Below are 26,842 nucleotides of genomic sequence, written 5' to 3' on the forward strand. Positions count from 1 at the left end.
AGAGAAAACGTGCTGGTAGTACATTACTTCGATAGATATTTTGTCTTTTGTCTTTATAGTTCGTGAGAAGTTTTATAGTTCAAGAGCGCGGCAGTAGAGGGAATAAGTTGAGGGTGGAAGTGTGGAGAGGAAAACTCTCGGAGGAGGTAACCGCTGCCATTTATGCTCCGCTGGCACCAGGCAAACACTGACCAGCCTCGCAATTGGCGACAAGATCGATTGCCACCTTCCGAAGGCGCAAGGGTGAAGGCGAAAAGATCCCGCCCTTTCTTTTCCGGACTCTCGGTATAGCTCCGCGGTAGTCATAGAGCGCTCCGCGAGATCGTTCCCTCTGTCTCTGCTCGGACCCACCATGCTGATATATCGGTGAGGGTGAAAATGAACTGCCATGCAAAGAAGCCATAGATGTGTGAGTCTCCAAAAGTTCCTGCCCGTTTCTGACCGTACCCTTTTCTTTGTTCCAACGTCTACTTAACACGAGGAGATCTTTAGCCATGCATTGAGGGACGGCAGGGTCACATCCGAGCTCTTGCATAGTCTTCTTTCGCTACGCTACCGCCTGCGTGGAAGTGTAAACGAATATGCGATTGTCCAGCTTGCGTCAATCCGCATCTGGCACTCAAAGTGATTGGAAGGGTAATATATAACTCGCTGGTGGCCATGCTCGCTTTCGGCTAGAGTGGGAAACAATCAAAACCTTTGTCATCGATAGCGACGCGTATGCTCTTGGTTGAAGATGACGATGGAAGTTTAAGCTGAGTATGACTAGTGCTAAAAACAAGTACTCGTAGTTCTCTTTCAGCTGCGATACTACGCCGTGGTATACGTCTCGCTGGAACTGAATGTCATCCAGACTATTAGCTCTTCGATCGAAATCACATCGGATGCATCGCCGAACGGCATCGCCATATCTGCGACCAGCTTCGCTGTATAGATCGTCTACAAGTCGATTCGCGGTATTCCATTTAGTTAGAATATCGACTTGCCGTACACCTGTTTTAAAAAGGCAAAACCTATTTAGCCGCCCCTAAAAAACTAGATAATAAGCCTCTAACGTTTTTTGCAAGTTAAAATATCTATAGTTATTAATAGTTTAAAATCTTCTTTTTAATTAGGTAATTTAATATTAGATTAAGGTTGCTCTAAGCCTTCTATAGCTCTTCTAAGGCCTTCTATAAAGTCTTTTAAATATTAAAATATAAGATAATTATAGTAATATAGACGTCTTATTTACGTAATTTCTATTTATTACTTTTAGGCTAGAAATATTATATTTTAGTAATATTTACTACCTAAACCTATCTAATAGCTCTACTACCTTATATTTATACTAAACTACTATATTATAGTGCAAGTATACAAAACTTTAAAAGCTTATTTAAGTAGTACTTATTAACTTTTAGAATTTTTTTAAAAAGATTCTACTAAAGAGTAGTTAAGGTATAGAAAGTAAAGAAGTAGAGAATATATAGAAATCTATCTTTTTTAGTACTTTCTACTTATATAAGTATATAAGAAAGTAAACTATAAGTATATTACGTTTAGAGAAGCTTATAATAACTTCTAATAATACCTAGAAATAGTAAAGAATAAAATTAGTTAAGAAATAATAAAGATATAAAAACTTATAAAAGATATAGAATATAGAAAAGCGCCTTAGATCTTACTAGAAAGCATCTTTTACTTATTTCTTTTACTTTTTTAGCTTATTAGAAGTATAAAGTAAAGTCTTCTTAGGCTATAGAGGCTTCTACTTCTTCTAGATATTTTTAGAAAGTAAATTCTTAGTTATATCTATAGTTTTAATATTAGAGAACTTTTTAGTATTCTTCTAGAACTTCTAGAAAGCTAGAAACTAAGCCTAAAGAGTAACTATAGACTTACTAAGTATTTCTAGTTTACTAGGCTTCTTAGAAAGCTTTTTAATAACCTTTTTTAGTAACCTTTTAGATTATATAAGTAACTAGAACTTTCTTAGTAACTATCTTAGTATTAGTATAATTTTTAAAACTTACCTCTTTAGTAGAGAAGATCTTAATAGTATCTTTAAGCGTTTTCTAGACTTTTTTAGTAAGTTTATAAGTATAAGAACTATAGTAAGTAGTACTAGAAAGCTCTTTTACTTTTTAGAATTACTAGGTAAGCTATACGTATCTATTCTATATCTTTTCTCAAGGCTTACGCTTAGGTACTTATCTCTAGATAGACTATAACGCTTAGAGTAATAGTAAGATTACTATTATTAATCTAGAAGGTCTACTTTTAGACTTAACTTTCTCTAAGTTAAAAATATAGTATATATCTTAGATCTTCTTACAAAAAGTATAAGGTATTATAAGTAGAAAGAGGCCTACTAATAAGTGTGCATTTATTCTATATATAGAAGAAGAAAGATAAGAGAAGAAAGGTTCTTCTTACGCGTATAACTTGCCTCTTATAGGTCTTATACTTTACTACTTTAGTTAGCGCTAAGTTATATATTATATAACTAGATTAGTCTACTTAATATAGTATAGCCTTTTATAATACTTCTCTTCTAAGAATTATATATAACGCGTTATTATAAGAGAGTGTTTATAATATAACATTAAAGTCTATAGTAAATCTAACTTCTGTACGTATATATTTATTATTATTTAACTACTCTAATAGTAAATAAGGCCTCTTATATAGATCTAGCTATTATTATTTAACTACTTCTTATAGTAAGAGAGAGTTTTAGCGCTCTCTTCTAGGTATATAAAGCTAGCGTTCTTCTTTTAACTATTTTCTTTCTTACACTAACTTCTCTACTTCTTATTAAGACCTCTTATATAATATCTTAATAATAGCTACTTCTACTTATAGTATCTAGGCTACTAATAGTTCTAACTACCTTACTTTTGCTACTAGTAGTTAGGCTAATAGCTTATACGCTAACGCTGCAACTAACCTCTAGAATATTATCTATTATCTACTTACTCGTAACTATTCTAACGCTACGATTATAGTTATTAACGTATAAGATAGTATTAATATAAATAACTACTCTATCTAGTATATTCTTAATAGAGAGGTTACTAATAAGCTTTATTATATACTTATAATAGCCTCTATACGTTTCTCTTAACTTCTCTTTTATCTTACTAACTATATAATAGACTTCTATCTACTATATTACTAAGCTTTTTCTTTATTCTACCTAGAACTTACTATATAACGCCTATTAGAGTCTAGGTAATAGTAAGTACTTCTCTATTATTGCTTATAGTACTATCTATACTTACTAAATTCTTACTAGACGCAACTTATACGTTAAGGCTTTTATTATTTATACTTATAGTATTCTTAACTCTACTAGCTACTCTAACAACTACGCCTATACTATACGTAGTACTAGAGCCTTTACTATCTTTACTAGTTATATCTCTATTTCTAGAAAGTAGAATAGTGTCTATTCTAACTATATCTAGACTAAGTATAGTACGCGCTGTAGTCTTATTAGTTAAAGAGCGCCTAATAGTAGAGAAGAAGCTCTTTCTAGTTATTATTCTTATATAAATAGTTAGGTAATTTATACTCTCTCTACTAAGAAGAAGTTTATTAATATAGAAGACTAAGTTTTTACTACTAGTAGTTCTATCTTCTCTAAAGAGAACTAGAGAGCAACTATATAGCTTATATATAAGTTAGCTAGAACTATAAAGTAGTAGTATTAGCTAGATTTCTTTCTAGTTTCTATATAGCTTCTTAAAATCTAACCTATTTTATAAGATATTACTTAGTTTCTTAATATATTCTCTTACTTATAATACTCTCTACCTACTATTTAAGATATTTCTCTTATTTATCTTTATCTTATATAATAACTACTATAAGATTTAGATTATTAGTCTATTATAAGAGTAGAGAATTAGTAGTAGCTAGTCTAATCTTATTAATATAAAACAACTTAGTTTTCTAAAGAATAGCTAACTTTACCTAGTAGAGGTCTTATACGCGTAATACTTAGTACTTTTTACTCTTCTAGTCTAGCTTCTTACTAGCTCTTATAGTTTATACGTCTTATAGATTAAGCTAAATCTAATCTCTAACTTTATAGATAAAGAAAGGTTTTCTAGACTTATTTATCTACCTTTTCTATTCTTACTATACGTATAATATAGCTATAATTACTTACTCTATAGTAGAAGTAATTATTTAAATAATATCTTTAGCCTTCTTATATATAAGCTTCTTAGCTATCTTACTACTATCTACTTATTTCTATTCTCTCTATTAGAAGAAGAGCGTATTATAGTAACTATATTATAGAAAGAAGAGAAAGACACTAGTAGACGTATTTATATAGAAGTTAAGCATTAGCTTAAGAATTAGATATAGCGTAGTCTAGTTATCTTAGTTATTATTATAAAATATTTATATAACTACCTTAATATTACTATTTACTCTCTTAGTTATACTATTAGTCTATAGATAGTAGGCTGTAGATAAGTTTTTTCTTATACCTAATAACTTATAGATATCTCTTTATATAGCGCTTATAAACTAGAAGCCTTTATTAGATATAATAAAGAGAGAAAAGCTATAGTAATAGTATACTTCTTATACAAAGGCCTAGGCTACGTTCTAGCTCTCTATCTTCTATATAGATATTAAGATTATAGCTTTACTAAGGTAGTCTTTTACTACTATTAGGTTTAACTTCTCTTCTAAAAGAGAAAGCTCTATAATAAAGTCTACTATTAAGTACTACTACGTATAACTTAGAACTAGTAGAGAGTAGAGGTAACTATATCTTCTATCTCTCTATAGAGTACTTTTTCTATAAAGCCTATAGTTTTATATAAAGTGTCTAATATTATTACTTATCTTTAGCTAGTACTATTCTCTTACTATAATTCTATATATCTCTTCTTAACCTAGATAGCTTATTTATAAGAATAGATAGGCTATCTAGATTATACTTATATAAAGTAGTTTTAATTTAAGTACCTAAGTTTATATTCTCTATATAAGGTAGTTATTTAAGTTAATTACGCAGTCTTCTAGAGATATAGCTATCTTTCTAGTTATAGATAGTAAGCGTTGCCTCTTCTATATAGACTAGAGTACTTCTTAATAAAGGTTGTTCTTAGCTACTACTATAGCCTAGTAGTTCTATATTAACTCTTATCTATTTAGTAGCTAGAGCAGTATATCTAAGACTATTAGTGTAACTAGAGAAAGTAATATAGTAACTTATACGCTGTCTTGTTAATAAGCTAAAGTTAGTATTATAAACTCTTTACTTATAATTTTATTATTATTCTTATCTTATAGTATGTCTTAGTCTTGTCTAGAGAGAGCGTTAGCCTGTACGTTCTTCTTTTTTAGCCTATATCTAATCTTTATATTTCTAAATCTTAATAGCTTAACTAACTATTATACGTAGCGCTCTATTATCTTTTACTTCTTAGTAAAGTATTTAAAGTTCTTGTAATTTATAATAATCTTAAATTCTTATATACCTTAGAGTTTAGCGTTCTATTTCTTTAAATAGTAGATTATAGCTAGAAGTTTCTTATTATAGATTAGGTAGTTATATTTATAAGTAAGAAACTTACGTAATAAGTAAGTAACTATACAAAGTACGCTGTCTAGGCCTCTTTAAGAAAGAGTACCTTCTAGTATATATCTAGAAGAGTTATATTCTAGAACTATAAGTAGCTCTAAGTTAAAGAGTATAAGAATCTTATTAAATAGAAAGACTTTCTTAATTATATAAAAGCTTCTCTCTTACTCTATTCTCTATATAAACTTAGCGTTCTTATGTATAAGTTAGACTAGTAGTTTAGATAGTTATATAAAGTAGAGAATAAACTTTCTATAGAAGTTTATAAATTCTAGAAATTCTTATACGCCTTTAACTATAGTAGACGCGTTCTAGTCTTAGATAGCCTATACCTTCTCTAGGTCTATAGATACGCTCTTCTCTACTTCTATAATAAATTCTAAGTACTTTATACGCTAGACGTTAAATTTACACTTCTTTAGCTTTAATTATAGTCTAGCTACTTTAAGTTAGTCTAGCACTATCTATACGTAGCTATAGTGCTAGAATAGTAGTCTATCTATAAAGATAATAATATTATTAAGGTACGCTAAGGCGAATTTATCTAAGAAGTCTCTTAGAACCTAGTTTACGTAGCGCTAGAACGTGCTTAGAGCGTTTATAAGGCTAAAGAGAGTTACTAGCTATTTATATAAGCTAAATCTTATCTAAAAAGCTATTATCTACTTCTATCTTTCTATAATTCTTATCTTATAGAAGGCAGCTATTATATTTAGCTTAGTATACTACTTAGCCTATCTAATCTAGTGCAGAGTTTTCTTAATAAGAGGTAGTAGATATTAATTCTTCTTAGTAATAGCGTTTAACACTCTATAGTTAACGTAAAATTATAATCTACTATCTAGCTTCTATATAAATAGAACTAGTAATACTATAGAAGAATTACTTACTTATATAAACTCTTTGTCTAGAAGCTTATATAGTGTCTTCTATAGTACTAATAATTTATCTCTTAATATACTATAGAGAGGCTTATACAGAATCTTTAGGTTCTTACTATTCTCTTATTCTAGCTCTAGTTAGTAGCTTATCTTAGGCTCTTATAATAGTAGAAGGTTCTCTCTCTTCTTTAGTTAGAATAGATATATATATAACTATAGATATTCTAGAAGTTACTAGTAAATTTACTCTACTATTAAGAGAGTCTTAATTTAGAGAGCTTTTTTAATATTATAAAGGCTTACTATAAATATCTATATCTTATTCTTCTCTTACTAATTTTATTATACGTATAATTAGAAAGCTATAGTAGAGATTAAAGAGAAGTCTATCTTTCTCTTCTGTAACTCTATACTGCGTATAGTAATACTATATTAGAGTAGCCTTAACGTGTGCTAGCTAGAATTAATAATTCTACTAACTTATTTTAGCTATAACTTTCTAAGAATTATGTTATAATTATACGTTATAGAAATAATATAGGCCGCAGCGTGTTATTTTAATTCTCTAACGTCTAAGTTAAACTCTATAATAGTATTAATAGAGCTCTTCTGCTTATTTACTCTATTAATCTAGATTTAGAGTTTCTTTATACGCGGTAAGCTCTTTAATTATATAAGCTTCTTAGTTATAATTCTATAAGTATAATAACTATTATTAACTATAGTAGTAGCGTGTTCTATACTATTTATTATAATATCTATTAATATAGAGAGAGTTGCTGCTAGCTATAATAGAATCTTCTAAGAAGATTGTATAGCTTAAAGAGGCTTTACTATACTTAGCTCTAGCTTACGTCTTTAAGCTAGAGCTTTTCTTTTTCTAACTTCTTAGAGTTAGTATCTACTCTTATAGAAGTAACTATAGTAACTATAGCTTCTTTCTCTTCTATATAAGTAGGTTACTTTCTAATCTTAGCCTAGCACTAAGCAACTCTATAGCCTTAGTGCCTATATCTTAAATAGTTCTCTTACTATCTTTTTTTCTAAACCTAGACCTATATTCTCTAGAATTCTCTCTTTATATAAGGCTAGAACGCTACTATAGTAGAAGTCTAATCTATTATATTATTATTACTAGGCGTAATATATAAAGAGGTTATTAGTAGCGTATAGAAACTAAGTTAGTCTATAGCTTTAAAGTTCTTCTAGGTAACACGTATTCTTTAGATAAATTTCTTATATAACTTATCTTTTGTAGGCTAAAAGCCTACTTAGTAATATAATAATCTCTTGTTAAGAGAGTTCTTAAGATAGTTAATTTTCTAGACGTTACTTGCGTTTTCTAGACCTACTTCTAGAAACTTTAGATTAAAAGCCTACACGTAGAGAATAAACTTACTCTTTCTCTATTTAGTTATATAGATCTACTATATTACTTTCTTATAGATTATAGAGTCTATAAAGAATTTATTAAGCTACTTCTAAAGCTGCGCTAAAGATAGTTAGAAATAGCCTTCTATTATACTTATAACGTATATTCTTAAAATAGTAAAGGCCTAACTCTTTATATAAGTAATAATATAGTATACCTAGACTTCTTTAGAAGAGTAGGCTTATTAGTTTATAAAGAGTTTTACCTATACGCGCGTCTTCTATTAAGTATAGTTTTTATATAAGCTTTTTTTAAATACCTCTATATTAGGTAGTCTTAGTTTCTTATATTAACGTATAGTGTCTTAGTAGAGCGAAGGTAGTATAGATGCTAACGTAGTATAAGATAATACTCTACTTAGAGTTAGCACGCTTAGGCTCTAATAAGATACTACTTAAGCTAGAGTTTATATCTATTATTATAGCGCTTTATATAATTATTATTCTACTACTATTTAGTTAAGATTTTCTCTAAGAAGACTAATTATATTAATAAGCTCTTATTATAAATATCTATATAAGTTACTCTATAGTTAAGAGAAAGTCTCTACTTCTCTTACTTTATAGGTCTTAGCTAAGTCTATTACTTTATAGCTATTATCTAGCTATATTATAGTTATATACAGAAGTATTATTTTTAATTCTAACTTTATTATATATAAGAAGAAAGAGTAAGAAATATATAATCTTTCTTCTTATATTATAGGTAGAAAGAGACCTACTAATAAGTATGTATTTATTCTATATATAGAAGAAGAAAGATAAGAAAAGAAAGGTTCTTCTTATACGTACAACTTGCCTCTTATAGGCCTTATACTTTACTACTTTAGTTAGCGCTAAGTTATACGTTATATAACTAGATTAGTCTACTTAATATAGCGTAGCCTCTTATATCTATAATATAATAATACTTTACTAAATTTTTACTCTCTTTATATAAGGCTTTTTACTTAGACCTATTACTTATATTATAAGATTTTTAAGTAGTTATAGCGTTATATTATTACTTTTTAAGCGCTTAGCGTGTAGCTAGTTTTTAAGCCTACTATTTTTAGTCTAATCTTACTTCTCTTTTACGTGCGCGTAAGCTACCTTTATCTTCTCTACTTACTACCTTTTGTATAAGGTAGCTGCCGCTTTTAGATCTCTATCGCGAGTTTTTTAGAGTTATAGTCTCTCTACTTTATACTATCTTGCTACCTCGCGCTTACAGGCCTTGCGATAATAGTTAGAACTTAAGAAAATAGTATTACTACTCTTAGTCTCGTTATCGCTTATTAATAGAATTGTGCGTCTATTCTACTACTTCTTTTTAGTAGTAAGCGCGTCTATAAGACTATCTTTATTATAGTAATATATCTTATTATTAATCTATAGCGAGTAGATAGCTCTTATAAGCTATTTAGCTTTAAGTTTTACTTTATTCTTAATAGCAGAGTTAAAAAAAATTCGCAGCTATCTCTAACTACTACTATTACTCTTCTCTCTAATTTCTAAGTCTATATCTTATTATTATAGATAGTTTTTAAAGCGTTTTAGAACTAAGTTAGCGTTCTATAGCTATACGTCTATAGCTAAAAAACTCTTTAATATAAGCTTCTACTTTATTACAGAGCTTTACGCTACTAGAAAGTTACTATAGAAGTTGCGTTTCGAGACGCTTATAAGGCCTCGCGATTACTACGTGTTATAGTTAAGTTACGTTGTATAGCTCTGCGAAAGCATTAAGAAAAGCACTATATCTAGCAGCTATAAGCTATAGGTTAAATAGAGAGAAAAGAGCGCTAAAAGAATTTAATTAGCGTTGTAAAAGTTAATAAAATTAGCTGTTATATAGCTACTATAGCTATTAAGTAGTAGAAGACGTTATTAATAGCGCGCTTTCTCTTTAGTATAGCAATTAAATACCTAGGTAAGCTAGGTAAGCCTAAGATTATTATTTATCTATTCTAAAAGTAAATAGAAAACGAAAACCTAGTATTACTCTACTATATTATTGTTAATCTAGCTTAATTAAACGCTAGATAAGCTTTAGTATATAAGAGTAGGTAGTAATACCTCTCTAGAAGTATATATGTAAGCTAACAGCGTTACCTATTCTCTATTACTATCTTAGATTACTATAGTGCGCTCTTTTTAAGCTAAAGAAGCCTTACTAAAGATTCTTTTTAACTAAACTATTTATCTAATAAAGAAGTTCTTCTTATCTATATTATACGTGTTACGCTCTTTAACGCTATACTCTTGTATCTTTAGATATAGTAAATTAAAGTATAGCTTATACTTGTACCCGCTATTAGCTTAGTAATAATTATAGTTAATTTCTGCGCTCTATTTAGCTATAATCTTATAGGCGTAGTAGTTAAGAAAGTAAGTAACCTAGCCTTAGAAGATCTTCTATTTCGCTACTGCGCTACTAAAATTTTATATTATCTCGCGCGTAGATAGCAAGCCTCTTACTATGCATCTTTCTATATACTTTACTAATTCTCGCTCTTATTATAGGTTAAGTAACTACTAGGCGCGTTCTATATCTTTATTTAAGCTCTAAATACCTTAGTAGTAACACGATAGCGTTGTTTAGTTAATATTAAACTTTTTCGCGACTTCGCGGTACAATAATAAAGCTAGAGTATTAGCAGAATTAATTTCTACAATCGCTTCTTAAATCGGATTTATAGTAGTAGAGTTATAACTTGTTTAAAATAGAGTGTTTTTAATATTATAATGTTTAGGTAGCTTAAACAGAGTTTTAGCTTAGATAACTAACATTAACTATATAGAGGAGTTGCACTTTTATAAAAACTATAATAGTAGAGTAGATAGCTTACTTGTAAGAGCAGCTCGCTTATAAACTACGTTACCATTAAAACAAGGTCTCTCTAGTAGTATAACTACTATAGATAACCGAGTAGGAGAAGAGACAAGGCAGAGTAGCTGCAACGTATTGTATTAACTGTCGTGTATACTCTTGTTTCTCGTACGTGTAAATAGTAACGAGAACGCTATAGTTAGCCGTGCCTCTCTTACACAGTAGGTACCACGGCCCTTCCTTCCACTAACCTGGACTAAACCTACATATTCTCAACAGTTACGTTAAATTATGTTCAAAAGATAGATTTTACACGATCCTCCAAGGGCTGCTGATTATTTAGGTCCCGCGCCACCTGTTCAACCTCGGCTAATACGCGCAGGATATTGGCCCCCGCCACCCCACACACGTCGGCAACCGACACGCCTCTGCGCAACAGCTCCTCGATCAATGCTGGATATGTGCCAACATCTTCAAGTCCAGCTGGGCCACTATCGAAGCCCATGCCGTCGAAATCCGCGCCGATACCGACGTGCTCGAAACCGATCAACTCGCCTAGGTAGATGATGTGGTCGGCGACGTCTTTGAGCGCAGCTTGGACACTGCACGTGACGAAACCGGGGAAGAAGTTGACCATGATAATCCCGCGTTTTGCCTTGAGCGCCCACAATTCCTCATCAGCTACATTGCGCGGATGATCGCAGAGTGCGCGGGCTGAGGAATGAGTGTAGACGACAGGTGCGCGCGACGCGTTGAACGCATCGCGTTGCGTGGCCACTGAGGTGTGCGACAGATCGACCATGAGGCCCAGCCTGTTCATCTCGAGTACCACGTCGCGTCCTGCATCTGATAGGCCGCCGTTCAATGGTTCGGATGGACTACAGCTGTCGGCATAAGCATTATGACAGCTATGTGTTAGGGTCACGTAGCGCGCGCCCATTTGATGTATCAGCCGCAGAAAGGAACCGCTGTTGGCTATCTGGTGCAAGCCCTCAACGCCCATCAGACTAGATATACTGGATGCTTTCGACTTTGCGAATTGCGACCATACCTCCGCGGCTGATGATGCGCGCTGCAATCGTTCTGGGTAGGCATCAATGAGTCGGTTGATGAGGTCCATCTGCTGCAGCGTTTGGTGCATCGACTCGTAGTATGTTCCCTGGTCGTTGACATCGCCCCCGTCACGTGGACATTCGACATAGGCGCTCCAGAATTGGGCCCCTAGGCCGCTTCGTTCCAATTTCGGAAAGTCGACTTGGCCGATTAGATCCGCCGTGTCGCTAAAATTGGACCCGTATATGTGGTTGTAGTAAAAAGCCCGGATGAAGATGGGAAAGTCGTTATGTCCATCTGCACGATAACATCTTTTAGCAGATCCGCTTGCAAAGAGAGAATCATTGCTCACCTATCAACGGAACTTCTTTTAATACCCGATCCACGAGATTGGTACGATGCGAGCGGCAACTCTTTACAGCGGCCAGTCCAGTGAGGAGAAGCGCTAGCAAAGCCGCGAAGATAGCTTTGGTTCGTGTCGATTGCGTTTTCTCTCGCGCCATGTGCGACACCGACTGCTCGTTCTTCTCCATCCTTTCAAAAAAGAGATGGTATGATATGATTCGCATTCGTTGAGAAGGCCCATACGTTTTAATACGATGATCCTCATCTACCGGCTAGGCAAACCTTCTCGGTCGCCGGTGTTTGGCAAGGGTGTTTCGCAAAAACAAGTCCATCAAGGTGTTCACGTCATTGCGCATGCCGGCCAAACGGGACGCAGAATTCTTTTCATTTAAACAATTCGAAGGACATCTATGTAGCTTCAGCGGGGTGGTCATGATGAAGAATAAGAAAAGAAAGACGAGCCTGCTCAGGAGACGATTTCGGAGACCCTGCGTCTCATCCGTATCTTGGCGTCCATATTAGGTCCGTTCTGCACCTCTATGCACATATTCGGAGGCCGCGTCTTTACAACACCCTCCCACTCCATGTCGTACTCGTGAAGCAGCTTTGCGAAGATAAGCTTAACTAATCTGACCGTATAAAATCGTCCTGGACAGGCATGTCGACCATAACCAAACCTGCCGCGCGTTAGTGATGGGTTTTCTTAGTTTCTTCTCGCAATATGGAAGCTTACGTAAGAAAGGTTTTGTCGACGGTGGATGCATTGACTTCTTTTTCATCCGTCTGAGTTGCAAACCTGAATCCGCGGAAGGTGAGCGGATCTTGGTAATTCTCGGGGTCGCGTTGAATGGCTTGGATGGGGAAGGCAAAATGAGATCCTGCGGGAAGCGTGTAGCCGTCAGAGAAGCTGAAGGGCTTGTTCCTAACAGCTCGCGTTACGGACACTGATGTAAGGTCAGTACTAAACATGGCGGATGAATAAGCTCAATGAGGCACTTACCAACGCCAGTGGGATATAGACGCATCGTTTCGCGCACAAAACTTTCCATGAGCGGCGTCCGGGATACGAAGCTGGCCGTAAATCCGCCAGTCTCTTCTAGTGTGCGAGAAATCTCCGCTCTCAATGGCTCAAGGTATTCCGGACTCATCAAGATTTGGTAAACCATCTGCACCACGAGCCCTCCAGGAGCGCTGCTTCCAGCGAACATGAGGTGCATCAATTGCTTCGCCATCCGGTCTGGATTTCTTTCCACTTCGTCTCCCTCTGCAAGCTCCAGCATCCACTTTACCGCGTTGTTGTAGTCTTTAGACTGGGCCCGCACCTTTTCGATTTGGAGAATCAGATACTTGATGCAGCGCGACAAGTGCGTTCGATGTTTGATCGCAGTGAGCCATGCTACCAGATTTCTGAATGGACCGAGTGCGATACCGTTGACCAGAATGGCGCTGATGAAAAGAGACCGGTTGAAAAGTTGCGATTCCTCAATGAAGACTTTGTCGCGCGCAAGGTCTTCGCCAAGTAATATACGACAAGTAATGCGGTGCGCCATTTCCGTAAACGTGGAGAAAACCTGGACTGTTTTCCATTCGTCTCCGACATTAAGCTCGGCCGCAAGGATGTGATCAGTCTCAGTCTTCATAGTTTCCACCAGCGATGCTGTAGTCTGTTAGACAATGTGGCAAAGGAACTATGCAACTGCGGACGTACGCAATTGAGGATTGAGGTACTGCTTGACAGCATCAGGCATCATTTTCGACGCATACACGTCGCCGGCAGAAACGTGGACGTTGAACGCCTCACTGAAGCATTGCGCAAAGCTGAGATCGTCCTCATCTGCCTTGCGAACATCATCGAGGTACCGAGGGGGCATTAGTAGGTAGTCCCATCCAAAGACTTTGCTGATGAACGGCTTTCCCAGCGCTTTGTGGAACTGTCCCGCTAGTTAGCCCAATCAAGCATAGCGGAAATAGAGGCACCCGCCTTTCGGTATCCACGTTCAGCCCATCTATCCATCTCGAATCGCATAGGCACCTGACCTGGGATGAGCGACCACCATCTTGATTTTCCAACCCGAGCGGCGTCATAGGATGATCTTCGGGAAGACACGAGAAGGATGGCGATGAAGACAGGTATAACAATCGGCAGGATCCGCGATACTAAGTGCTTCGTCTCGGGCTCGATCTCCAGCAGCGTTGTGGCATTTCCTACGCCTTCCATTTTGTTGTTTCTTGCCAATTGGAATTGCCCATCGTCTACCTTTTGAAATAGTGGCATAGTAACTCCGAGTCGGCGACCGACACGACTAAACCACGCATATCCTCAAGTCGGCGACCTACCTTTTCCCAATCATGGCTTATACACGTGATTACGCGCGCATGTAGGAACGCAACCCATTTCTTCCATGCATATCCGATCTGGAATTTCCGAATAAACTCATTTCTTTCCTAATCCAAGAACATCACGCTCCCAGCGATGGACACGCAAGCTATGCCGTTCAAGCCCACACGCGGTGCCTCGACCCCGCACCTGCTCTTGGTTGTCGCACAGATCGTGTTCCTATCTTCCCCGCCTTTTCCCTTGCGCAGACCGCTCGCTATAGCCACCCTCGTAGCCCTCGCTCTATGGGCCCACCAAAGTTCATGGACACACAACCCGGGTGCCGCCAACTTCGCCGCCCTCGCCTGGCCTCACTGGCTCGCCACGATTGAGAAATTCCTCAATCACACACCGAACCCTGAATCTGCGCTTTGGCCTATCGATAAAGCGCCTGGTGTTGCGTTGACATGGCCGGCGTTCGGATGGCGCAAGATAAAGTGGGCCGTCTCTTTGATCCTCAATCTGCGAGGCATCAGATATAATTTCCAGGTCAAGAATGTGCCGAGGACGAGGTTTTGGTCTACTAAGCGGGGCGATACGGTGAGGTTCTTAGCATGGCAGGTCGTGGAGTTGGGGTTATTTATGCTCATGGGCGATTTAGTGGCGCAACTGAGTATGAAGTTATTCTTTGCTTCGCCTGGCTTGAATAGTATGGAACTCACGATAAGAGATATTGATTGGAAAGCGGGGTTTGGGAAAGCCCTGGTTTTTGGTGTGGGGCCGTACTTTTTTATCAATATGCAGTACATCCTCGCTTCTGTTGTCTGTGTTGGCTTGCGCATCAACAAACCTGAAGTGAGTAATCATCTCTCGCTGAGACACCTTTATTACTGGTCCTGTTTTTTACAATGCAATTGGAGCATCATCTGACTAGTGGCTCGCAGGACTGGCCCCCTCTTTTCGGCCGCCTGGCTGAAGCGACGACAGTGCGCTCGTTCTGGGGCAAATTCTGGCACCAGATGATTCGAAAGGTGAGTGTACATCCATCATCCCGCTTCATACTCGATACTAACATCTTGTGAAAAGCCGCTTTCTGGCCTCACTGGCTCTCTCGTCGACGCTTTGGGTATTAAGCGCGGAACCAACACTTCTTCCTACACTCAGCTCTGGATTTCCTTCGCCATCTCCGGCGTTATGCATGCGGCTTCAATGACCTTGATGCCGTGTCCAGCCAACGTCCCCGAATGGGATCGCTGGCGAGGTCTGCTTCTATACTTCATCTGGCAGGCCGCGGTTATCACGACCGAGGATTTTGTAATCTACTTCTGGAGAAACGTTTGGGGAGGTGGCCAGGAAAAGCGCATGTGGAAACGTTTGGTGGGATATGTATGGGTTACATGGTCATTTTGGACGTCGTTGCCGTGGGCAGCAGATGTGCTGTTGAAGTTGAGGATGGGAGAGACATCACCCTTTCCAGGGACAGTATGGGGACCACTTGTGGAGCGCTTTTTGTCTTAGCGAGATGTGCCAAACGCAAATTTAAATGTAGTCAACTCCCCTACCTTGGCACTTCGCCAGGATTCCTGAAACAAATTTCGCCTAACGTAAACCACCACCGAGCTGGTCAACCCACTGAGCTGGTCAAAAATGCTTGGCAGCCCTAACTTATGTTACCGTGCCCGTGCACCCAACGAGCCAGTTCGGCCAACGAGCCACCTGGAACATCATAACATTAGAAACCGTCCCAACTTCAACGCACCATAACTCCACCACCATGGATCCAATTCAGAAAGCGATTGAGGATATTAAATCGCGTGAAGAAGGCGCATCTTTTAGCTATCGCCAAGTTGCAAAAAGATGGGGTTGTAACCGAACCACTTTAGCGCGAAGACACCAAGGCCTCTAGCGCCCGCGTGAAGTGGAAGTGCGCGAGCATCGACAACTGCTCAACCCACGACAGGAGCACGAACTTGTACTATACATAGAAAGATGCACAAGGCGAGGCTTACCACCGACTCGAGAGATGGTACAAAATTTCGCAGAAACGGTGGCGAAACAAGAGGTATCCGAAAGCTGGGTTACTCGGTTTCTACATCGCCATGCCGACGAGCTCACCATTAAATGGAGCACCGGGATCGATCGCAACAGACACAAAGCTGACTCAGAAGAAAGATACAGGCTATACTTCGACTTGTTGCACTCGAAAATGCGAGAGTACGACGTTGACGCTCGCAACACCTACAATATGGATGAGAAGGGCTTCTTCGTCGGCATCACAACACGCTCAAAACGCGTCTTTACCAAGGCAATATGGGCTTCAAAAGAGCGCAGAGCAGCCATACAAGATGGTAACAGGGAATGGATAACGCTGTTAGCTTGCGTGTGCGCTTCTGGGGACTCATTACCGCCGGCGCTCGTATACCAGGGCTCATCAGGGCTGCAATCGGGCTGGGTCGACGGCGTTGAGGTCGGAAAACACCAGGTTTTCTTCTCGAACTCACCTACTGGATGGAGCAATAATAATATAGGATTAGCATGGCTTGAGCAGGTGTTTGATCGCTCTACGAAGAAGAAAGCAGGTCGCGATTACCGACTTCTCATCCTCGACGGCTACGGCAGCCACATCACGACCGATTTTATAGATTATTGCGACGGCAGTCGAATCCTCCTAGCCATCTTCCCCCCGCATGCTACCCACAGCCTTCAGCCGCTTGACGTTGTCTTGTTCGCGCCGCTTTCGAAGTACTACTCGCAAGAACTCGATCGCCACATCTACCGATCGCAAGGCATCACGAGAATCACAAAACGCGACTTCTTCTCTATCTTCAAGCCCGCCTAGGACGCTACAATAACGCAGGATAACATCCTGAAGAGTTTTCAAGCTACAGGAATATGGCCGATAGATGCGGACGTTATACTGCAACGCTTTAACAACCGCACTTCAGAGCAAGACAAGAATTCAAAACTTAGGCAACACAGCGACGGCGATAGCTAGAGGGAGCTGCGCAAAATTTTTAACGCCGCAGTCGCTAACAAGGCAAAGGTTGAAGCCTAGCGACTCGAGGCTTTATTACACTCTCTACAGACGCAAAACGAACTCCTACACTACGAAAACGACAGCCTCACGCGCGCGCTCGAAGCTAAAAAGAAACAAAAGACGAAGAGCAAGACTATGGACCTTCAACAGCGCAAAGAGTATTATAGTGGCGCTGTTTTCTGGTCTCTAAGGAAGATCCGCGAAGCGCGCGCGCGCGACGCCGTAAAGCAGGACGAAGCCGAGCAGCAACAACTCCAGAAAACTCACGATAGAGAGATAAAAGCGGCGGCAGCGATATACAAAAAGCAGCAAGCTGAGGCTGTAAAGGTGGCTCGACAACATGCCGCTAAGGAGCGTCGCAAGGCGGAGAAAGAGCGTGCTAATGAACTAGCTGCTGCTTAGGCGCTTAAAAAGCAGCAAAACAACACTGCAACCGCACAAAAATCTCACAATACACCTACAGAACGCAAGCGAAAAGCCTCGCACAAAGCAGTTAAAATTCCAGCAAAGCGTCGTCGTACTGTAGGTAGCAGAACTAGTATTGCACCTGCACCTGCTACACCGCCTGCGCTACCAAAAGCGACCCGAACGCGCAGCGTCAAACCTCCGCAGAGATATTCTAAATAGCTAGAAAGTTTCGCAAGCGTCTATAGAACAATACACTAAGAAATCTCGCGATAATCGCTTCTGTAGGTGGCTCTACAGCCTCATCTTTCTGGTTGTCTAATCTCGGTGGGGTAGCTCGTTGGCTGACCTGGCTCGTTAGGTGCACGGGCACGGTACGCATCTTTAATTTAATCGCTATTAAACAAAGAGCCTGCGTACGTTGTACTTAAATCTAATTTAGAAGATAACTCTGTATCTTTTTTGTACGTTCGCGTATTGTGTTCTATCCTGCTGCAGTTCCTATAGCGCTGTAGACCTAGTTAGGCTAGTTCTTAATTACTACTACTATAAGCTTTCTTAGATCGCTAAGGCGCTGCGGACGTCTTAGCGGCTACCTGTGCTGCTGCAATTCTATACTCTGTAGTGCTACTATGCTAGATCTGCTTGCGCTTACGCGTTTTGCGCTTAGTTATTACTACTAATTACTCTTTAAGCTTATAGATCTAAGTAGCTTAAAGCGCGTTTTAGTGTAGTATTAGCTTACTACCTTTTATAAGCTAGAAGAAGCTAGCCTAGACTATAACAGGCGAGCGAGTAAAAGACTAGCATACAAGCTTTAACTAAGATCTAAACTTATACGTATTGCTTAGAGTCTTTAACTGCTACAGCGTTTCTAGAAGAAAAAGTTCTAGTAGATTACGTAACTATACTTTAAAGCAATCTAATACTACTTACGTATTAATAAAGACTATCTCTAACGCCTTAAAGGCCTTATAGTAGTTCTTCTCTATAAACACGTTAAAAAACGCGTTCTTAAAAGTAGAGAGAAAGCCTTTCTTATTAATATAGAAGACGCGTTAGCGCGCTAAGTCTCTAACGCGCTAGAAGTACTTACGCTTTAGTAGTAAAAAGTAGACTACGTTAAGTAGCTAGAGAATATATAATAAGTAAAGTAGTATATAGAGAGTTAGAATCTTATTTTTAAGGTAGTAGTTCTTAGAACTCTAGTTAAGGTAGCTCTTATAGCTGTCTAGAATAGGTAGTCTATATATTTCTACTTTACGCGTCTTTATATGCGTATTAAAGTACTTTAACTACTCTAGACTAAGCGTATTATTTATTTAGCTATTCTCTAATACTAAGAGCTTCTAATTACGTAGTATATTTGCTTTCTTATACTACGCTAAGATATAAACGCGTTTCTTAAAGATAATAAAAAGTAGAGTTATATACTTAGCAGTGTAGATACTCTAAATAACTATAACTTACTTATAATTACCTAGCTAAACTAGCTCTAGTTAAGCGCGTCTCTCTACGCCTATAATAACCTTTATTAAGCTAATAACGCCTATCTAGAAGCTAGTCTTATTAAAGTTGTGTATATTATTATTATAAACGCTGTACTTAGCTTTAGTATTCTCTACTAGTATAAACTACGCGCTAATTATCTCTAGATCTTTCTATAGTATTCTCTGCCTATTCTTTACTTAATTAAAGACTATTTTAAGCTTAGCTAAACGCGTTACAAAGCGCTTAGCCTAGTACTTACTAACTAGCTTACTACTGCGTATAGCTAGTATTTTATTAGCTATATCTACTACCTCGCACAGCTAGAGCGCGAATTCTCGCGAATTAAGGTTAAGAATATATTAAACAATTGTCTACTCTTTAGTCGCAGCGAGCTTATAGCTATTAGGTTATATACTAGGTTAAAATAGAATTCTATTATATTAGCTAGTTAACGTTAAAGAAGACACTCTAAACGCGCTAGTAGCGAGTTAGAGGCTTTTAAATTAATAGTAGTTATAGGTAGAAAGCGCAAGTAATATTCTGCTCTCTTAACTAGAAGGCTATACATTCTATTATTAATTTATATCGCGTTTGTTATAAGAGTAGTACTACTAAGCATTTTTAACTAGCTTAGTAGTAATTTACGTTATTAATTGTATTGTAACATCTAATATATAAGACAGCCGTTTAGTTAGAGAGTAAAGCCTAATTAGTCTAGTGTTTTAGGACTAGAACTATACGCTAGAAATAATCTACATAGAAACGAGCGCGAGGTGCTATAATTTTTATCCCTGCACAAGACGGTTCGATATTTTTACATCTCGGGTTATAGTCGTTTAAGCTAGATTATAAAGCGTTCTAGAGGTTAGACCTTTTTTAACTATTACTGCTAGTGTTAATGCATGTACACAAACGCATGTGTACTTGGTCAAAAGTGCTAGCATCCCAGAATTAACAAGATACCATCAGAAAATCATTATTCACACTACGCATCTTTGCTCAAACATCGATAAACAACCTAGTTCAACACCCAACCCTTAAGAGTAGGTAACCATCAAGAACCAACGAAACCTCTCCAGTCACGTACTCAGTTCCCGCCAAACACCAAACATCGCACCTCGATACTCTCGCGCCTCGGCGCCCCCTCTTTTGTCTCCGGGTGCTCAAATGCACAATGCGGGCAAACTGCATCATTAAAAACATCAGCATCTCATCATCAACACACCCACACCCACACCCTCCCCTCTCATATTCCCGGCCCCCAAAAGGAAGAGAAAAAAACTCACGTTTCGCAGCCACATCCGCCTTACTATCATAGATCTTAATCAACAGCGCCTCATCCGTGCGTTGCTCCCCCAGATAATACCACTTCTGGCCTTCACCGTGGCTGATATTGTACGTCGACCCCAGTTCCTCCCACCTGTTCTTCCAGAGATCGGTCGCGTGCAGGTTTTCTTCGCGGAGCGATTTGCCGTCCATGGTTGCGAGGGGCCAGTCTTGTACGGGGCCGTTGATGGGGCGCCAGACGCTGTAGAGAGGAAAGGAGATTAGTTGAGATGATACTGCGTTGTTTCTGTGTGGGGCCTGTGCAATGAGTGGGATGGGATATACATACTTTATAATTCTAAAACGGCCTTTGAGAAGCTCCTCAGCCTCTTCTCCGGCGTACTGGCGTGCGCGCCGGATAGCGCCTTTGGGTGTTCTAGTCATTTTGCCGTTGTATTAGTACTTATCCATCGTAACGCGCGTGTCGAGTTCACAACAAGATCAAACATACTGATCACAATGCACCTAACCCACCACCACCAAACATTAGCATAAACCCCCCCATCGTAAACCCAAACACGCATCCACGTACCGTCCGCCCAGGCTGTTGCTTCCCCGGGCTCCCAAAGAAACCCTCAGCGGGATCGCGCTTGCGAATCGAATGGTTGAAGATGATAACCTTGTCCGCACCCGTCTTGCGCTTGACCAGGGCTTCCACCGCTGGATAGTACTGCTTCTCGATCTTGTCGACGTTGATGTCGCGGATCGCTTGCAGGAGCTCAGGCGCTGCGCCGGCGGCGTCGTCGACGAAGGTGAAGGCGTGGTCGTCGAGAGTGAAGTCATCTCTGCAGGACCGACAATCTTGCACGTCCACTTTGTATGGTATCCAGTCGTAATTTTTGGTTTCGAAGCCCGGATCGGGGTTAGTGCGGTAGTACGGCGCTTCCTTCTTGCCTTGCCAGGGCTCGATGTAGAGCATTTCTGCTTCGTAGCTGGGTAGGGCGGCCATTTGTTTTGTCACGTGGGAAACCTCTTGGCGATCTGCTGGTTGATGGGTTTGTGGAGTATGGGGGTGTTTTTCTCTGTTCTTGGAAGCTTGAGTCGTGTACATATAAAGCGTCAACATGGGTCGGTGTCCGTGTCCATGAGACGTGACGGATGCGGGATCACCCCGCCGCTTGAGACCGATTCATTCAGATGTTTGTCAGATGACGTGCTCATGTAAGCGATCACAGATATTTTTTCCTGAAATAAGCTAATACTCTGTGTTGGTGGTCTAGTACAAGGATGTGGTGGTGAAGAGCTTGTATTACCGGCTTGGAGCGGCAGTCACTCGGTACCCGATCTACGCCAAGCCAATCAAGTTAGCCCCCCACATATACTCCAGCTTTGCAATGGTTCCTGTAACAATCAACCTGCTCATTCCGGTGGAACGAAGGAATAGTGAGCCAGAGACACCATGGAGGCTATCTCATGGTCCAACAACGGCACGCAAGCGGAAACCATCTCTCCCTCCAACCCATTGACCAAGGGCGATTTCCCCGGATCCTTCGAAGCATGGCGTCCATATGCGACCGGGCTAGGCACAGTCGCACTCTTTCTTTTTGGATTGGGCCTGTTCTACGACCACATCGAGCGGCGGGGAAGTAAACATGTGATCTTGGGTGACTGCGGGTGGTGGCTCCGCCGGACCATGATGACCAAGTTCAACCTGGATCCGAACAATGTTGTTTTTGATGGCTACAAGCGGGTACGTCACACGTTAATCCGGACTATTCACATGAACTAAAAGGTTGCGAGTAGTACACCAAGCAGGATAAGATATGGGCGACGTGGATCAACGACGAGCTGATCCATATTTTGCCACCCAAGTTCTTCGACGATATCAAGAATCAGCCGCTGCAGAAACTTTCCTTTCTCAAGGTAGTTGATGAAGTAAGAAGGGAAAACCTCTCGTAATTTCTTCCGATTGTAAAAGCTTACGTCGCAAAACAGCACTTCATGTGGAACCTGCACGTCGGCGACATGGTGTGCCAGAGAGACTACGTCAAAGCGGTGAAATCGCAGCTGAATTTCAGCCTCCGTAAGATGGAATTTCATCTCAAGGACTAAGATTTCGGACGAGAAAGGCTGACGTTGGCTGTAGCGAGTATGACAGATTACATTGCGGAGCAGACCGATATCGCCATCGCTGAGCGTCTTGCACCACCCGAGAACACCAGGGGTAAGCAGTCATTCATCCGACGCCTGTCCTTCATACGAACAAGATAAGAACAAGACTAACGAGGTATCAGGCTGGAGAAACGTAATGCTTTGGGACGCCACCCTCGACATTATCCATCGCGTAACCGCCGCCGTAATGGTGGGCCCCGAGCTCGCCGCCAACAAGGACTACATCCATCACGCACGCGGATACACAGAGGAAGTGACTTCCTGGAACGCGCCTCTCTTCGCCATGCCCGCCTTCCTGCGCGTGCCCTTTTGGTGGGTTTCGAAAGGCGGGCGGCAAATCCGGGCGCACCAGCGCGAGGTACAAAAGTTTGTGTACCCAGAGCTGCGCAGGCGACAAGCGGCAGGATACGAGAGCAAGAATTTTGCCATGCTGGATGGACTGTTGAAGAGCGCAAAGGACGACACGGAGGCGTCGTACGCCAGAATTGTGAACCAAGAGCTCTTCTTGACGTTTGCGGCTGCGGGCTTGTTCTCCGTCGTCGTGTGTCAGCTTATTCTTTCGGTGCTGGGACATCCACAGTACATGGAGCCGCTGAGGGAGGAGATCGAGAAGGCGGTGCGCGAATGCGGGGGTTGGAATAAGGATGCCTGCGCCAGGATGCCGAAGTTGGATAGCTTTTTGCGAGAGACGTTGAGGTTGAGTCCTCCTACCGCCCGTAAGTTTTACCCGGGATGTGAATGAAGTCCGACAAGCAGTATGCTGACGATGATTCAAGTTACACTGCAACGAAAGGTCGACCAGGATATTCCATTGTCGAATGGCGAAGTAGTCAAGGCGGGTACGCTAATCGGGTTTCCCACTCTGGCCATCCAACGAGACGAAGAGTACTATGAGCGCCCGTTGGAGTTTGATGGATACCGATTCTATGACGCGGAAACGAACTCGGTCAAGGTCAAATCGGTGACGCAAAGCCGTACCTATCTCCCGTAAGACAGCCCCCAGAAGTCCTGCCTGACACGGCTAACCGAGTGAATGCAGATTCGGTTACGGCACCCAAACATGCCCTGGAAGGTTCTTAGCCACCGAAACTTCCAAGATTGTCTTTGCAAAGTTCTTGGTCGACTACGAGATGCGCTTTACGCCTAAACGCACAGGCAAGCCCGTGGATTGGCCGATCGGGGGACAAATCATGCCAAGCATTGATGTGTATGTTTCTTTCAGGCTGCGGAATCGGTAACTCTGCATGTAGGAGGTACACATGCTGCCCAAATGATGTATTCGGAACGTAGTGTTTGCACTCTGGGCTTTGGTCGGAAACCGAGCATGACTAGGCTCAATTGCATCAGTAGTGGCACAAGTACAAAGTGATCATGCGTACCCTCGTTGAAAAAGACAGTTTTGACTTTTGCAAATACACAACAAATATGTCAGTAGCTTCTCGACCTAACGGAGAGGTGGTGATGGGGGACGTGGAACACGACGGCAGAACCATCTTATACGTCATCAAAGGTGCGGAGCCCCAAAGCACAAGCCACGTAGTGTAGCTAACTTGACCGACTGGAAGCCGATCAGACATCCTACATTAATTATATCAAGCCCTTGATTCTTGCCGAAGAGCTTGGCTTCCCATACCGACTGTCCGTCATCGATACCCGTGATGAGTGGTTCTATGCGGTACATCCGGAGCGCATGGTTCCATCCCTGAAAGACCGGGACGACGTGACTGGAGAGAAGATTATTGTCTTTGAAGGAACAGCGTGCCTGCAGTATCTGACTGTAAAGTACGATATTCACGGGGAATGGGCGGGCAGAACGGCATGGGAGAAGGCACAGGTCCTCTCATGGACGGCTTTTCAGACAGCCGGGCTTGGGTATGTCTGAGAAATGTTGTAACAGACCTTCACTTTCTCTGACCCTCCTAGTGCGACGGCCAAATACTGGCTCTACTTCATGCGAGGATATCCCACTAGGCAGAACCCCGAGCCTATGCCCAAGACATGTGCAAAGTAAGGTGTCGTACCGGTGCTCCATTTCCAGACTGGCTGACGGCATGTAGACTGCACTCAAACACGTTGAAAGCATGGGACATGTTGGAGGTACGGTTAGCTTCACCAGGGCAAACATACATCGCCTTGCCGGACCGGCCGACCCTGGCAGACATTTCGTATTTTCCCTTTTCTATGCCGTGGATGTTTAACTTCTTCGGGGTGGATGTCAACAACTGGCCAAACATAAAACGTTGGGGAGAGTTGATGCTGGCACGGCCGGCGGTACAGAGAGTCATGTCGTCAGCGCCTAGCATTGGACACTGAGCTGGTGCGACAGGGCAGGGGTAGAAGTCGGAACAAAGCAATAGAATGAATGTCCGTCTTGCCAAGTCGGTGACCGAGCTGAGACGACGCTTATGCTACAAGAGCGTCTTTTTGACCAAGGTGTGATATCATGTCGTGAGAGCAACAGACGAAACAACACACAGCCAAGGAACGAAATGGCCCTAGACTCGGAAACAGACGCGCTCATCCGCCCAGACAGCCGCGAAGTAGAGGCAGCCGACGACAACGCGCCTCTATGGGCACCCAAAGGAACCCCGGCAGGCTACAAGGCCATGCCCGTGTCCTTTTTTGCGTCGTGTGCAATGGCGGCAACTGCAGCCTCGACCGTCTACGCTTACGCACACATCCTCTGCAAGGACGCGTCCCAGTGCGCGGATGGTGAAAAGGCAGCGTATGCGTCGGCGGTGGCTGTGGCGACGACGCTTGCGAATGTATGCGGACTCATGGCCGTGGGGATATACGAGCGGCTGCCGACGCGAGCGGGGCTTGCGGTATGGATAGGGCTCAGGGCAGGCAGTGTGGTGGTGCTCGGAGCGGGAGGTAAGGCAGCGACAACGAGGCGAGGCGGCGAGATTCGGGACACATGGCTGACGAGCAACGATAGTGGTGCAGAAGAGTGTCGGACTCGCGTTAGGAGCGCGCCTTCTTGAAGGCCTGGCCACGGACAACACGCTACACCTGGTGTTGAACGGGCTGTATGCGCGCAGCAGCGATCAGCGCCATGTTGGCCGCCTCATGTCGGCATCGCTCGCCCTGTACATGGCTGGTATGTCGCTCAGCCCGGCGCTGGCAGCACTGCTGTCCGATTTCCGTACCTCCTTTGCCGTCGCTCTCGTCATGTTTGGTGTAGCAGCTGTCTACCTGGCCATGGTGGGAAGGCTGGATGAGGGGACCGTCGGGAATGGCGGCGTTAACGGCCACGGCCACCAAGGCCCGACCGTCGGGCGGCTGAGCGCCCTCGCCCGGCCGGCACTGCGCCTGTTCAGTGACCGCGTAGTCGCTGCGCATGGTGCCGCCATGTTTTTGTACAATGCCGCCATCTCCTACATGTTCCCCGCCCTCATGGTGCATGCGACGCTCCAGTTTGCCTTCACCCCCGCCCAGAATGGCCTTCTTTTGTCCGTGGCAGCGGGAACGTCGTCGCTGTATCTCATAGTCGCGGCCCTCGTTTCTCGTCCTGCCCGTAATGCCAGCTCTGTGCTGGTCTCGCTCACGGTGCTGGTGGCCGCTTTAACCGCTCTCGCCATGGTGCGCGTGTCGTGGGCGCTGTTTCCCGTCGTAGCTGTTGCATCCTTGGGTCTGGCAACTCCTTCATTCGTCAAGGCGCATCTCGTGCAGCGTAGACAGCATGATGCTCTGGCTGTTGCCGCTATTTCCGTCGCAGAAGGTCTGGGTAGTCTTGCTTCCGCGCCATTGCTAGGTGCATGGCAAAGTACCCATCCTGGCGGCAGTGCTTTGTTTGTTGCGGCTGCTCTTGCTGCTTCTTCAGCTAGCATTTTCGTGCTTGGGTGTTTGTAGTGAATGATACAGCGTTGGGTTTGGCAAGTGTCCACAAAGATCGTGAAGGACACGAACACGTGATTGCACAGGGGTCGGGGTCTCGGCGCGGCGGGGTAGCTCCTCTTGGAATCATGGCCCGTATACGTGGTTGTGCGCGACGTTGAAGAATCCAAACTTCGTTTCCTCTACATATCCAATCTCGCTA

At 41.5% G+C, this 26,842-nt stretch overlaps 5 protein-coding genes across 5 annotated transcripts; 3 read left to right on the top strand and 2 right to left on the bottom strand.

Moving 5' to 3' along the window:
- Positions 1–11,012: 11,012 nt before the first annotated feature.
- J4E86_004280 (uncharacterized protein) lies at positions 11,013–14,333 on the bottom strand (the record flags this gene model as incomplete). The annotated part of the gene is made up of 6 exons (XM_051444823.1): positions 11,013–11,563; positions 11,735–11,997; positions 12,849–13,059; positions 13,116–13,772; positions 13,824–14,046; positions 14,148–14,333. The coding sequence occupies 6 exons, from the start codon at positions 14,331–14,333 to the stop codon at positions 11,013–11,015; spliced, it is 2,091 nt and encodes a 696-aa protein (XP_051304448.1).
- Positions 14,334–20,056: 5,723 nt separating this feature from the next.
- J4E86_004281 (uncharacterized protein) lies at positions 20,057–21,640 on the bottom strand (the record flags this gene model as incomplete). Its single annotated transcript, XM_051444824.1, has 4 exons — positions 20,057–20,070; positions 20,652–20,893; positions 20,981–21,056; positions 21,220–21,640. The coding sequence occupies 4 exons, from the start codon at positions 21,638–21,640 to the stop codon at positions 20,057–20,059; spliced, it is 753 nt and encodes a 250-aa protein (XP_051304449.1).
- A 450-nt stretch (positions 21,641–22,090) lies between these two features.
- J4E86_004282 (uncharacterized protein) lies at positions 22,091–22,743 on the top strand (the record flags this gene model as incomplete). The annotated part of the gene is made up of 3 exons (XM_051444825.1): positions 22,091–22,381; positions 22,435–22,554; positions 22,627–22,743. 3 exons carry the CDS (start codon positions 22,091–22,093, stop codon positions 22,741–22,743), a joined length of 528 nt encoding a protein of 175 aa, XP_051304450.1.
- A 39-nt stretch (positions 22,744–22,782) lies between these two features.
- J4E86_004283 (uncharacterized protein) lies at positions 22,783–24,814 on the top strand (the record flags this gene model as incomplete). Its single annotated transcript, XM_051444826.1, has 7 exons — positions 22,783–22,855; positions 22,926–23,519; positions 23,580–23,790; positions 23,843–24,010; positions 24,291–24,313; positions 24,369–24,675; positions 24,727–24,814. The coding sequence occupies 7 exons, from the start codon at positions 22,783–22,785 to the stop codon at positions 24,812–24,814; spliced, it is 1,464 nt and encodes a 487-aa protein (XP_051304451.1).
- Positions 24,815–25,292: 478 nt separating this feature from the next.
- On the top strand, positions 25,293–26,655 carry J4E86_004284 (uncharacterized protein; the record flags this gene model as incomplete). Its single annotated transcript, XM_051444827.1, has 2 exons — positions 25,293–25,677; positions 25,742–26,655. The coding sequence occupies 2 exons, from the start codon at positions 25,293–25,295 to the stop codon at positions 26,653–26,655; spliced, it is 1,299 nt and encodes a 432-aa protein (XP_051304452.1).
- Between the last annotated feature and the right edge of the window lie 187 nt (positions 26,656–26,842).

Source organism: Alternaria arbusti (assembly GCF_024043155.1).
Source record: "Alternaria arbusti strain BMP 1465 chromosome Unknown scaffold_4, whole genome shotgun sequence".
Taxonomy (NCBI): Eukaryota; Fungi; Ascomycota; class Dothideomycetes; order Pleosporales; family Pleosporaceae; genus Alternaria; species Alternaria arbusti.